This window comes from Pygocentrus nattereri, chromosome 13 (assembly GCF_015220715.1).
Source record: "Pygocentrus nattereri isolate fPygNat1 chromosome 13, fPygNat1.pri, whole genome shotgun sequence".
NCBI lineage: Eukaryota > Metazoa > Chordata > Actinopteri > Characiformes > Serrasalmidae > Pygocentrus > Pygocentrus nattereri.
Window position 1 is genome coordinate 22,138,391 of NC_051223.1, and position 12,095 is coordinate 22,150,485.

General features: G+C 44.1%; 1 protein-coding gene and 1 long non-coding RNA gene across 20 annotated transcripts in view; one reads left to right on the plus strand and one right to left on the minus strand.

Annotated features, from left to right (window-relative positions):
• The window catches only part of tcf7l2 (transcription factor 7 like 2), a 98,754-nt gene that overhangs the window by 84,274 nt on the left and 2,385 nt on the right, over positions 1 to 12,095 (plus strand). For 4 of the 19 annotated variants that reach the window (XM_037544088.1, XM_017696054.2, XM_017696056.2 and 1 more), the window contains 6 exons: positions 4,319 to 4,444; positions 4,543 to 4,702; positions 5,037 to 5,144; positions 6,287 to 6,335; positions 7,037 to 7,087; positions 8,300 to 8,372. In XM_037544088.1, the coding sequence (XP_037399985.1) occupies positions 4,319 to 4,444; positions 4,543 to 4,702; positions 5,037 to 5,144; positions 6,287 to 6,335; positions 7,037 to 7,087; positions 8,300 to 8,372 (567 nt within the window). Of the gene's footprint in view, positions 1 to 4,303; positions 4,445 to 4,542; positions 4,703 to 5,036; positions 5,145 to 6,271; positions 6,336 to 7,036; positions 7,088 to 8,299; positions 8,373 to 8,974; positions 9,048 to 9,622; positions 9,652 to 12,095 lie in introns of those variants that run through there. The other 15 variants (XM_017696043.2, XM_017696050.2, XM_017696055.2 and 12 more) reach the window with 12 other exon arrangements.
• Positions 11,683 to 12,095, minus strand: part of LOC119264986 — a 46,706-nt gene continuing 46,293 nt past the window's right edge. Inside the window, exon 3 of the long non-coding RNA XR_005131312.1 lies at positions 11,683 to 11,746. This is a non-coding gene — a long non-coding RNA (uncharacterized LOC119264986). The remainder of the gene's footprint in view (positions 11,747 to 12,095) is intronic.

Genomic DNA, 12,095 nt, shown 5'->3' on the forward strand with positions numbered 1-12,095 from the left:
GTAGGAGGGGTTAACTGTAGATGACAAATCTCCTTATGGTTTGTTTTTTAATATCTTTTAAAAACAAAAGAGAAGCTGGAAAAGGCAAACTGTTCCATATGGCAGCTGCCTCTGCCCACTCCTCCTACCTCCTCCGTCCTCCAGCATGTCACGCTCAGCTCAGCGGTGATGATGATGATGATGATGACGAGGATGATGATGAAAAGAGAAGTCTGAAAGGCAGAAAGAGAGTCAGGCCTGGTTTATAGTTTATAGAAGCCCGCTCTGTCTCCAGACAACGACAAACTCCTGTTTAATTGCAGTGTGATTAGAAAAGCAGCTCAAGAGAGCTGGCCCTGCAGAGCCACAGGACGTTGATGGATAAGTGTGAGCAAGGGAGCGAGAGAAATGAGGGGAGAGGGTGTGTGTGTAAGTCCCATAAAGCCTGACCTGAGGTTAAAGTGTGTAGAATAGCCTAACTTTCCCAGTTCTCTGGCTCAAAACACACATCCGCCAACAGCTGTGACAGAAAACTCATTACTAGCTTTACACATTCAGTAAATTTTACTATGTCCAGTCTCTTTCTAGTTTTGTCCTTACATCAGAGAAGGTTTACAGTGACATAAAAATATATATTCCTGTAATTTGTATTTATTTGTTTTATTTGATATTTGTCATTTTAATAAAATTGTAGGAAACTAAAGGGTTAAATACTTACCCAACTGAAACTTATTCAGTGATGATTTTTTTACCCTGTGGTATCTTGATAGATACAGCCAAGCATTGTCTCCTATTGGTTAGGACCTCAGGAGCTGAACTGAAGTCCTAATTGTGAGATTCGACGCTAACATAACTAGGAAGTGACAGAATAATCAACCAATCACATTTTGATTTTCAGTGGTTGGGGCCAATTTTGTGAGGCAAAGGCAGCTCTGTATAGAGCTTTTTTAAGGACTCACTGTAAAACTGCTACATACAAGTTCAAACACACATACAAGTCACTGTTGTTGGAACAAAACCTAATATCTCCAAAGTGATGACTTTACAGGAGCAGGAAAAACATTTTTAATGTAAGTCAGTGGAACCAGAAATTTTCCCAAGTCATTTTGGGCCATTTCTTTTGCCCCATTCATCATGAAATTTGCACACAATGTAAAGTGTAACGGGTATTTTCAAACCATGTCATTAACTGAAAAATAATACAAAAAACAGATACAAGGTTGTCAACCACAGCGAAGTATATATTAGTATATTTGAACTTGTTCTGATCTTGTATAAGCTTACAATAAAACATGATCTTGTGCAAGCTTCTGTTCATGCAAATTAGTATTGGCCTAGTGCTAACATACATTAGAATTCCACAGGAGTGCTAGCAGAAATTAGCATTATCATATTATTAGAGGCATTTTCCCCCTCATATTTACCTTTATGGTCCAAGTCCTAGCTATAACACTTATAGGCTGAAGGCTTAGAGAATATATAATCACTGTTGTCGGAAACTTCCAAATTGTAACACACACACACACACACACACACACACACACACAACCACACAAAGAGTGTGATGACAGTCCACCAAAGTATTATACTGCCATATCATATTAGTTTAGAATGACAGTAGAAAGCTCTGTACGGAGCAGCCTGCAGGCCTTTACAGCAGCTATTCACTCCTGGAGGTCCATGCAGACAGCCCTGATATCCCACGTGTCCTGGGTTGTGTGGGCAGCAGTAGGGCAATGGCTCCAGAGGACTGCAATTTTGTGCCCTGCCAGGACTGACTGAGCTCTGCTAGCTCCTTACCCAGGTGTCTGTGTATGCCTGCAGACACTGCTGCTTCTGCACCAGTCTCCAGTGGACCTGGGCTTAAGTGACAGCTAATTCCCCCCTAATGAGCCCTTTATATTGTGATCATCCTATTTCCAGTGCTGCCTAATTGAATCTGTTGAATGGGGGCTAGGGGGATTGGAGCTAGGCTGGGGAAAAGCTAATGTGTTTTGATAATCTGTAATTGAATTAGCATAGATTAATAGGTGGTGGTCTCCTGTCTGTGTGCAGGGAAGGTGCTTTAGCATGTTTGTGTCAAAAACTGCAGCGTTCACACACAAACACACACACACACACACACCAAAACGCTGCAGTGTCACCTGCCTCCTGGAAAAATAATGAACACCAGGAGATGTCTTCGTTAATTGTTTGTTTCCCCCCCATCAAAGGGTTACGGGAGAGAGAAAAGGGAGAGAGAGGAACGAAAAGAGAGAGACAGAGTTGTTGCTTTATGAGGCTGTGCCCTCCTTGCACACAGCGTTAGCACTGACCTCGGGGGTTATGTCCAGTGGGCGCCGTCCACCCGTTTATGCCTCCCCTTCCTGCGTTTGGCCGTGAGAGCTATTATCCGCTCTTTAGCAGCTCACAGGCTGGCCTTTAGTATGCACTTCAGCGCATACGGCTCCATGTAGCGCTCCATTCTGCACCCAGATATTGCTGCAGCCTCCTGAAAAATACATTTGAGAAGGTGAGGAGAGAGTGGACTTGGATCCAGCAAATGAGCTACATTATTTTGATAATGGGGTGAAAGACGAGCAGGTCCATCACCCGTCCCGAGTGGCAGGGGGAGGAAGTGTAGGCACCCTGCCCCCTTGCCCGTGCCTGCCCTTTGATATGTTTCTCCATCTGCACCTACGCTCCGAACCGTTAGTTTTCTTCTGGGGGAGGAGGTGGTGGTGGAGGAGAGAGAGTAACACCAGCAGGGTCATTATACATTAAACAGGCACGGGGGCCACAGCTCCAATCGGCAATTAAATGGCACTCGCTGACACGCGGCTGGTGAGGTAGAAGATTGAGACGTCTGAGCCTGCAGGGGCCCTCTTTCTCTCTCTATCTCTCTCCCTCTCTCTCTCTGTTAGGCTAAATTGGTGGCGGTCTCTGCTCTGCGCTGATGAGCTGGATGATGCCCTCTGCTTCAAAGAGATGGCCGTCTTGTTTAAACCATAACCTAGGCCTTGCTACGGCAATGGCAACAGCAACGGCACAGGATGGGGTGGGGAGTGGGAGATCAGGGGCTACTGGGACAGTCAGGAAGAGAGAGGGGGCAAAATTGGATGGTGGAACAGAGGAAATTTTAACAAGTATGCAGGGAAGGGGGTAAAGGGGGGGTCTAATGATTGCAGGGCTGCAGCTATTGCACAGGTCCCCTCAGTAGAGGCGGGCGGGCAGATGACATGGCGCAAACACAAATGTGTCAGGGATGAAGGGAGGAGAGAGGAGTGGAGAGGAGAGACTGGGGGAAAAACACAGTCCCCAGAGAGTGCCTCCAACAGAAACTAGTTGTTCCTTGTGAGTTTATGCTCATCATTATATTCTGGCTCCAAGCCATGCAGCCAGACTCAGCCGGATAATGAGCTGTTTTTTTTCCCCTTTCTTTCTTTCTTTTTTTAATATTCCTTCTCTTTTTTCATCATCTTCCACTCCTATTCTCAGCTATGTGTATAGCACTCATGCGCACACACACACACACACACACACACACACACACAAATATTCGCTTGCTTTCTACACTATCACACAGGAATTTATCTAGGCTTTCTTCAGGCTAATTACTTTGTGTTGGGAGACAGCATGATGTGTCTTTAAGATCTTATTAAAGATAATCTTTTCAATCAGTATAGCCATGGGAAATTGGTTTTATTAATTCGCTATGTAGCAGCAGACGGAGGGGAAGGAGAATGACCAGCTTTGAGCAAAAAACATTTTAAATCAGACAAATGGCAGTGGAAATGCAAAGAAACTAGGGATACATGGTGATATCAGAATCATATCGGTATTGGGAGATAATTGCTTAAAAAATAAAACTGCATTGGGCAGATGTTTAGATTTAACCAATATTTGATGATTTATTGCACTCCAGAAGAGCAGAATATGTAAGTGATGCTGGGCTAAAAATGCCTGCATTTAATAGATTTTGCTGCATATGTAAGCCTCTAGAAATGACTGCATTTATCTGTAATGCTAATGCAGGTCAACACAGTTCTGATTGCTACATATGTAAGTTTCTCTATTGACATTGGCACTGGCAGACATGCTCAAGTGTTTGTTTACCAGTTCTTATATCACCGCATCCCTAAAAGAAATGACAAATCAGAAAAATCCCAAAATAGGACAGTTACAAATATTGATATCTAAATATTCAGAATGTCTTTTTAAAACATTTTAACATTTGTCATCTGCAGTTCCCTCTGAGTTTATTAGATCAGCATAAACCTAAACATTGTTTTGTGTGTGTTTGTCTGCCCCATTTCACCCGTGTCCACTCTGACGATTTACACAGTCTTCTCTCCTCCAGATTCCCTCCCCACATGGTGCCCCCCCACCACAGTTTGCACACCACGGGGATCCCTCACCCTGCCATCGTCACACCCAACGTCAAGCAGGAATCCTCTCACAGTGACATCAGCACGCTCAACAGCTCGTGAGTCCACAGCTTTACTTAACCCTTCACACTTCTCATAGTGACCTGCTTTTCAGGCCATTGTTTCATAATGACCCCCCCCTCCATTTCCATTCCAGGAAACATCAGGACCCCAAAAAGGAGGATGAAAAGAAAAAGCCGCACATAAAGAAGCCTCTGAACGCATTCATGCTGTACATGAAGGAGATGAGGGCCAAAGTGGTGGCAGAATGCACGCTGAAAGAGAGTGCAGCTATCAATCAAATCCTGGGCCGAAGGGTGAGACTGCCACAGGCTATGCACACATACAGTCTTTTTACATTTATATCTTACTTAGTGCAGAATGTCGTATGTGGTGAAGTACTGAGAATTAATGTCAGTTTCGTCTGAGACACTGGCTTGTTTAGAGAACTGTACATTTCCACTTGCACTCAAATGTAATCTTGCTCAGTGATGCCATCATGTGTAAGTGAGTTGTCATTAAACTAGCAGAAAGGGAACTGCAGCCTAACCGAAGCCACAACAGCACAGGAGTACAAAATTCAAACCTACGGAGTAGATTTTTATTTGTATTTTTCTCTGTTTGTTTGCATGCGTGTCTGAATTTGTCCAGTGGCACGCGTTGTCTCGAGAGGAGCAGGCCAAATACTACGAGCTGGCCAGGAAAGAACGACAGCTACACATGCAGCTCTACCCTGGCTGGTCAGCACGTGACAACTATGTAAGTTTTTAAGTTTTAAATATGTAACGCTCATTTTTCTTCTCAGAAATTTAGGGAGTTGCTTATGGGACTCCTGTTAAACCTGCAAGCTGTTTATTATCGGGCATGTTCTCCAAAACCTCTGTGTAGACCTGTGCAGCTCATGCTGGAATCCAGTGGATATTTTCACTCTTGCTCTGGCAGTTCAGACCATGTCATTTCATTTTCCACAGTCAAACTGACACACATTTACATTCTCTTACAGTGGAGCTGCAGCAGTGTGAGGGCAGGCTTCTAATGCTCTCAGCAGCAGTGTAGCTTCTGCTCTGCTGTACATGTGCTTAGCCCCATTCTGCACTGAGGTTCTGAGCTGCTTTCATTAGTATTCCACTGCTTCACCTAAAAAAAGAAAGACGAGCTCAGATCAGAGTAATTAAATAACCGCAGGGCCTAAACGCCCCACAGCTCTGATGAAAGAGAACGTCTCTCTCCACCGCTGAGACACCCCGAATGGGGAATGACCACACCGTTTTATGGCCTAGACAGATCCGCGTGCTCGTCCCGAACGCCCGACAAATCGCCCTCCGCCCCAACCTGTCACTACTACTGCAGTCTGATGACTCCCAAGGCAAAAAGAAAAGACCAGTTGAAAAAGAGAGCAGTTTTATTTCAATGAAATTCAACCTCAAAAGAAGATAATTATCAAATAGATGCTCAGGTACAGCAGCTTGACCCGGTTAGTAGCCACTCATGTGTCTTGCAGAGCTCAGGCCATAAGGAGGCAATGCTTTTCTGTAAGCATGTAAGGGCTTAGATACAAGCAGACGAGAGGAGCGCTCTCATCCTCTCTCAACTCTCCCTGCAGTAATCACAGTCTTTCAAAGAAACCTCGAGAGCCTTAAATCGTTTCACAACAGAGGGAAAAACTAAGGAGTAGCTCGAAACAAAGGAATAAACACAGAGAAACAGAGAGAAGAATACTGGAGAGAAAGGGAAAGTTCTGCTCTGGCCTGCAGTGGCAGTTCAATCCTTCAGGCTCCAGCATGAATAAATGAATGAGTAAAAAACACGGGTCTCTCTTGTTCATTTCATGTCTCGGCCCTTTTCTGCAATATAATAACTAAGGTTCCTGTCTTTCTTTTTTTTTGGCGGCTAACCAACAGGGGAAAAAGAAGAAGAGAAAAAGGGAAAAGCAGCAAGCAGAGGGCAATGGTAAGTGAGCTGCAATTATGTCTCATATTAGAGCAGATCCATCATCTGTCACAAGGGTGACATCTCAAAGATAAAAGTCCAGCTTTTTTTCCTCTTCATCCCTTTTTGTGCCTGCCTCATTTTGTATATAGTTATGCTACCCAATGCAATATTTACACGTTAGACTGCTTGTTATCCCCCACCCAAGCCCTATGTTGAGCACTAATAACATTGAATATGCATGAACCCCCCCCCCAGTTTCCCCATCAGCCGCACCCCCTCCTCCCAGTCCCTCCTGGCCCAGCCCACAACCCCCCTAGCATTTAGCATACTGTGAGATGTGTGTTTTGAGAATGAGTGTGAGTTAATCAAGCTGCTGAGAGCTGGTCCTGTGCCAGCACTGACCGTTTTGCCATGCCTGTGTCATGCCAGTGGACTGTGCTTCATGTTTGTCCTGTTTGGTTTTAACTTTGGGCTGTGCCTGCTGCATGCTTTAGATTTATATGTAATGAAAATGTATGAAGGTCACCCATATCTTTAAATTAAGGAGGTTTGCTGGTTCTTTTATTTATTCATCTTGACATTTTTTCTTTATTTTGGTCTTCTGATTCTAATCTATATTGTGAGATGTGAAGGAGAAATGCGCAGTAATGATGTATTTGCGATCTTTTCCCATCATGGAATCCCTTTTGAAGGCCTCTCTATCTGTTCTTTTTTTTCAGAACACAGAGAATATTTTCCAAATCCTTGCCTTTCACTCCCTCCGATTACAGGTGCTAATGTCATTTTAAGTCTTAAATTACTAACTTGCTTTTTCTTCCCCTTCTTTTTAGTTTATTACACATTTATTTATCCATGTTTGTGCAGTATATTGTATAGTTAACACATTTATTTCATGAATAATGCTAGCTATATCCTGACATGTTCTTTTGCTCTTTATTTTTATTCATTTGCTCTTTTAATTCTCTTTCTAAGAAGAAATCGCTTATGATTTGCTCCTACTCTCACTTTATTTTGCTCTTACTATGTTTATTCAATTATGGTTATGTTTCTTTTGGTCCTGGTTTGATGCTCCTATGTTAAAGAGTCCAGTACTGATAAAGCTCTCCCATTTGGAAAACACCAGTTGCAGTATATATTTATAGAAAAGACTGTTCCAAATAGAATCATAGAACACTGAAAATAACCAGAGATGTTATCAGGGTAAACCTCCTTAATGTACTGGCTTCAGTAGCTGCCTATTTCCAGCATGAGAGCGGGGGCGGCCCTGTCTCTGTTCAGCCTGACTTCAAGCTCGGGGCCTGCCTCCAGCCCCGCTCGCAAACTCCCGCCTCTGCTGTCTGTCCTGCCCGTACCCTCCTGAGGGCTGGTGTGAGAGGTGGATGAACGCAGGCCCGAGCTGAGTTCACTGCAGACTCTGGCTTTGTAACGTTTCACTGGCTGAAACTAACCAACACTCTGCCTCCTGATTACTCCTACTTTGCTGCTTCTGTCCCTTGTCCCCTCATTTCCTCCAAAGTAGAACAGAGAGATAATGGCAGGCCTTATTTAGCAGATGTGTAACCATATCTGCTGCTTTTAACAAAGCTTATACTTATGCTTATTTCTCTACTATCTTCTAATCTGTAGTTTCTGCTATTCGGCTCCTTTTCTCAAGTTTATGCCTGTGTGCGTGCTGCTTTTTGGTTTAAATTTCTTATTTGTTTGCTTTTACACTTATTTGCTTGTGGTTTGACTTTTCTTTTTTCTCTCTTTTACTAATTTCTGAAACACTAACATTAAATAGCAGTCCTTAATGTAAAGGAATACTGCACAATTAAATGCCATAATTTAAACCTGTCTATGGGGGAAACAATTATGAAATACCATGATTCAGAGTGATTTTAGATTCATTGGTTTCTGTTTAATTTCCCTCCCTCTCTCTACACTTTTTTTTTGTCGTTTCTCCTTCCCTCTGCTGGCTTCCTCCCACTTCATCGGGTCAGACCTGAGTGCCCCTAAGAAGTGTCGTGCACGCTTTGGGCTCGATCAGCAGAATAACTGGTGTGGCCCGTGCAGGTGTGTATCTGGTGTGTGCTGGCAGGTATGCTAGAGCAGGTAACAGCTGGGGATCTCTTACACTGGCAATTCCTCCCTCTGCTCTCTTCCTCTTTGTGTCTCTTTCTCTCTCTCTCTCTCTCTCCATGCCACCCCTTACTGTACCAATCAGCTGCTTCCGCCACATGGGGAACTTGTGCTTTATTGAGCTGCAAACGCTGTATGACTGTGTTTTGGATGTGAACTGAGTGTGCATGCACATGCAATGGCATAATCAAAGAACTGAACTGGGTTCATAGAGCTGGGCCTCAGTTTTATAATCCATTCAAGCAGCCAATTCTGTCATGGATTGGAGCAGCGCATGTTTGTTTTTTGAACGTACAGCGCTCTTCACCCCAGTATGACCTCTCAGTACAAATAAAAGGATCAGATTTGAAGGGGAAGTGGCTGAGAGGGGGTGGGATTGGCATCCACTGGTAAGTGTTCGGGAGGTAATGCCAGTGTCCACAGCTGAAACTTACGCTCTAGTTACTTGCCTTGTTTGTCCAAATGACATGTCCATTTTTTTGTTCTTTTTTTTCTTTTCCTTCTTGTGTTCTTGTATCTACCTTTTTGGCTAACAGATGCAAATACCCCTAAGAAGTGTCGTGCCTTGTTCGGGCTTGACCAGCTGGGTTTATGGTGCAAACCCTGCAGGTATATTCCCAGTGCCACTCTTGGGAGGACATAGATCATAATTAAGGGTTAAAAAAAGATGAAGATTAAATTCTTCTTCTCACTGCTCTAAAATATGTTTCCGACCTCTGATCACTTTGGCCTTGTTTTTCACTTGAAATGTCTATCAAACTGGTTGATTTCCGTTATCTGTCTCTTCACTCACTGAAATATCTCAGACTGTAATAGAGCAGCTAAGTCCTAGGGAAGAAAATGGTTCAGGTTCCATGATTTCTATTAGAGATTAAGAACAGGAATCCTTTGCAGCCCTTTTGGGTTCATGCAATTCTAAATTCATTCTACAAAACATAAAAATAATCATCTATATGAACTGAAGCACTAGCATTTACTCATTCAAAGCACCAGTTATCCATTGAAGTCCATTAAATGATCCATTTTCTGCCCTGTGGTTTACCTCTGCTTACATAACAGTCTTAATTGGCCTACTATATAAACGTTGTTGTGATGTAGCCTCTTGCCCTCACTCCTCACCCCCCCTCCCTTTCTGATAATCCTTTACTCAGTCCCAACCTCTTGTCTTTCTGTTCTAACACAAGCAGTCTTTGAATTGGGAATATGTTGATGGTAGGTATTTGTTTCTGCTAAGTAATACCCTTCTCTGTGTCACACTTGTGCTCTCTCCACCCCCTGCCCTCGTCACAGACACCAGACTTTGTCCTGTTCTGTTGTGTCATACTACTGTATGCTATGTGCAACCCATTTCCATCATCTTTCTTTTAGTCCACTTTAAGATCCTTATGTATGATCCATTGATTCAGAGCTCATTCCACACTGCTGTAAGACATAAATCACCAACCACTATATAACTTTACCCTTTAAGCAGTTATGTTCTTCAGAGTGTAGCAGCCTAGTTAGAGAGCACATATCCTTACACAGAGCTCTCTAAACATTCAGAGGAAAGGTCTGGGTGTTTCTGGATGCTGTGGGAGAAGCGGTAGTAATTGTGCCCTTATTTAGGGAGCTGGGAGGTTAAAAGACCCTGCTCAGCTTCGTTTCCTGAAAGATGCATCTGGCGTAATTCCCCCAGAGATGCAGAAATCAATAAAGAACACGGGAAGATACTTAGAATCAATAGGGATCTTAAAAAATGGATATTAGCTTATTTGCGGCCTTTTGACAGGCAGTTAGGGCAGAGCTAGCCCAAGCTGCTCTACAGAGCATGTCCAGGCCGTGCACAGAGTGCATCAGAATGTTGCAAAGGGAAGCGTTTTCAAATGGTAGAATACTCCCAAACTATGCTACTCCTACAGTCGGCAAGATGAAGCCTGCCATTAAGAGATCTGTCCTTTCTTGTAAGTGTCTGGTCACCCATCTTTGATTACCATTGTGCTTCTTCATGGCCCTGTACAGGTCAATGCATGTCTTCAGTTCTGCATGCTCTTTGCCTAAACAGGGTATGTGTCTGGATCAAAATGTCTGCTTCCTTCGTCAACTCTGACCATTTCCTTTCATCCCTGTGCCTCTTAAATATGTCCGCCAGACAGTCTGTATCTCTGTCCTTGTCCTTCTGCCTCTCTCTCTCTCTTGCACTTTTGTCTCAAACCTATACCTGCATCAGACCAGGCAGGGGTATAACTTAGGAAACAATCCTTACCTGGATTTGAATAGGATTTATAATGGCTAATAATAAAAAGGGTTACAGTTCCATTCACTGAACTCCATGTTTCATTGCTCCATAGTTCCCCCTGTCTTTCTCTTCACATACCCACTGTTTGTTTTTCTATCTCTGCCTTACAGTCCTGTAGTAGTGGAAGCTGAATAGCTTAACTTGGCCTTTAGGCAGGATTTTTATTTTACGATTTTTGTTGTATTTTTTGGCAAAGTGGGTGTGGGGGGTGGTCAGGTCAGGCTAGGGCAAGGTACACTGAGGCTTTCGCTCTTTCTCTTTTTCCATCCCTCTCTCTCTCTCTTTCTGGTTTCTCTCTTTTTCTCTCCTCCTGATTCAAAACAGGGTATGTATCCAGTCACCTTGGAGACATGGAATTCTCTCACTCTGTACTTCTGTCTCTCTCTCTCTCGCTGGCTCACTCGCTCTCTCACACTCTCACTCAATATCTCACTCTATCTCTTGCGCTCCCTCGCCCGCCCCTCTCGGCATACTGGCTGGGCGCTTGGTGAGCTTTTGCCCGTGTGGCTGGCTGGGATGGCTGGCCGTAGGCGTAGCAGACGAGGGAGGGTCCTGACCCGAGCAGAAATGCAAACATGGCGCTGCGACCTCTGTGCACAGCGCTCACACACATGTCTTAGGGGCAGGCTGAGAGTAGCGCATCTCCTCTAACCTCTTACCTCTCCATCTGAACTCCCCCCCAAGGAACGTGCAGAAAAAAGCAGGAAAGAGACATGAAAAAAGGAAGCAAAAGAGAGGAGTGTAATAATTCAAGCTGATGTGTAAACCGGATGGGTTCCCTTGCGGTTTGCCGCGCCGAGGTGGAGTTCTTTTGTTTAGAGCTCGTTCTGTTATCTTGCTAGGAGAAAACAAAGGCGGATATATAGTGCTCACCTCTTTGACTGTGTCCCTCCGAGCCTCGGAGGCGGTTACTCTTCCTCCCTCCGCCTCTCGTCATCACTTTCCCCATGCTCCTCTAACTGTCTTCTTGTCTGGCATCTGTGTATCTGTTCATCTGTCTCTCCTCCATGTCCTCCCCTTTCTCCCGCCTCCTCTGCATGCACGGTAATGGGATGGAAGGTGAGAGGGAGTCAGTGGCAGAGAGCAAAAAGTGCTCAGGTGCTCATCTGTTTGTATTGGCGTTCTCAGAAAGCAATAGCATCCAATTAGATGCACTATCTTACCCAAGGTTATGAATCGATATCTGAAAATGTTCAGTCATGCTGAAGTGCTGTCGATTTTACGCACTGAATATTGCCGGTGGACACATACATATATGCAGAACTTTGGTGGTGCTGGAAATGTGCATTTAAATGGGTGCTAAGGCTCCAGTAAAACAAGCCTCTCGGCAAGTTAGAAAACACTGCTGAGATTACGTAGGAGTTTAAAACAAGGCTGCTCTC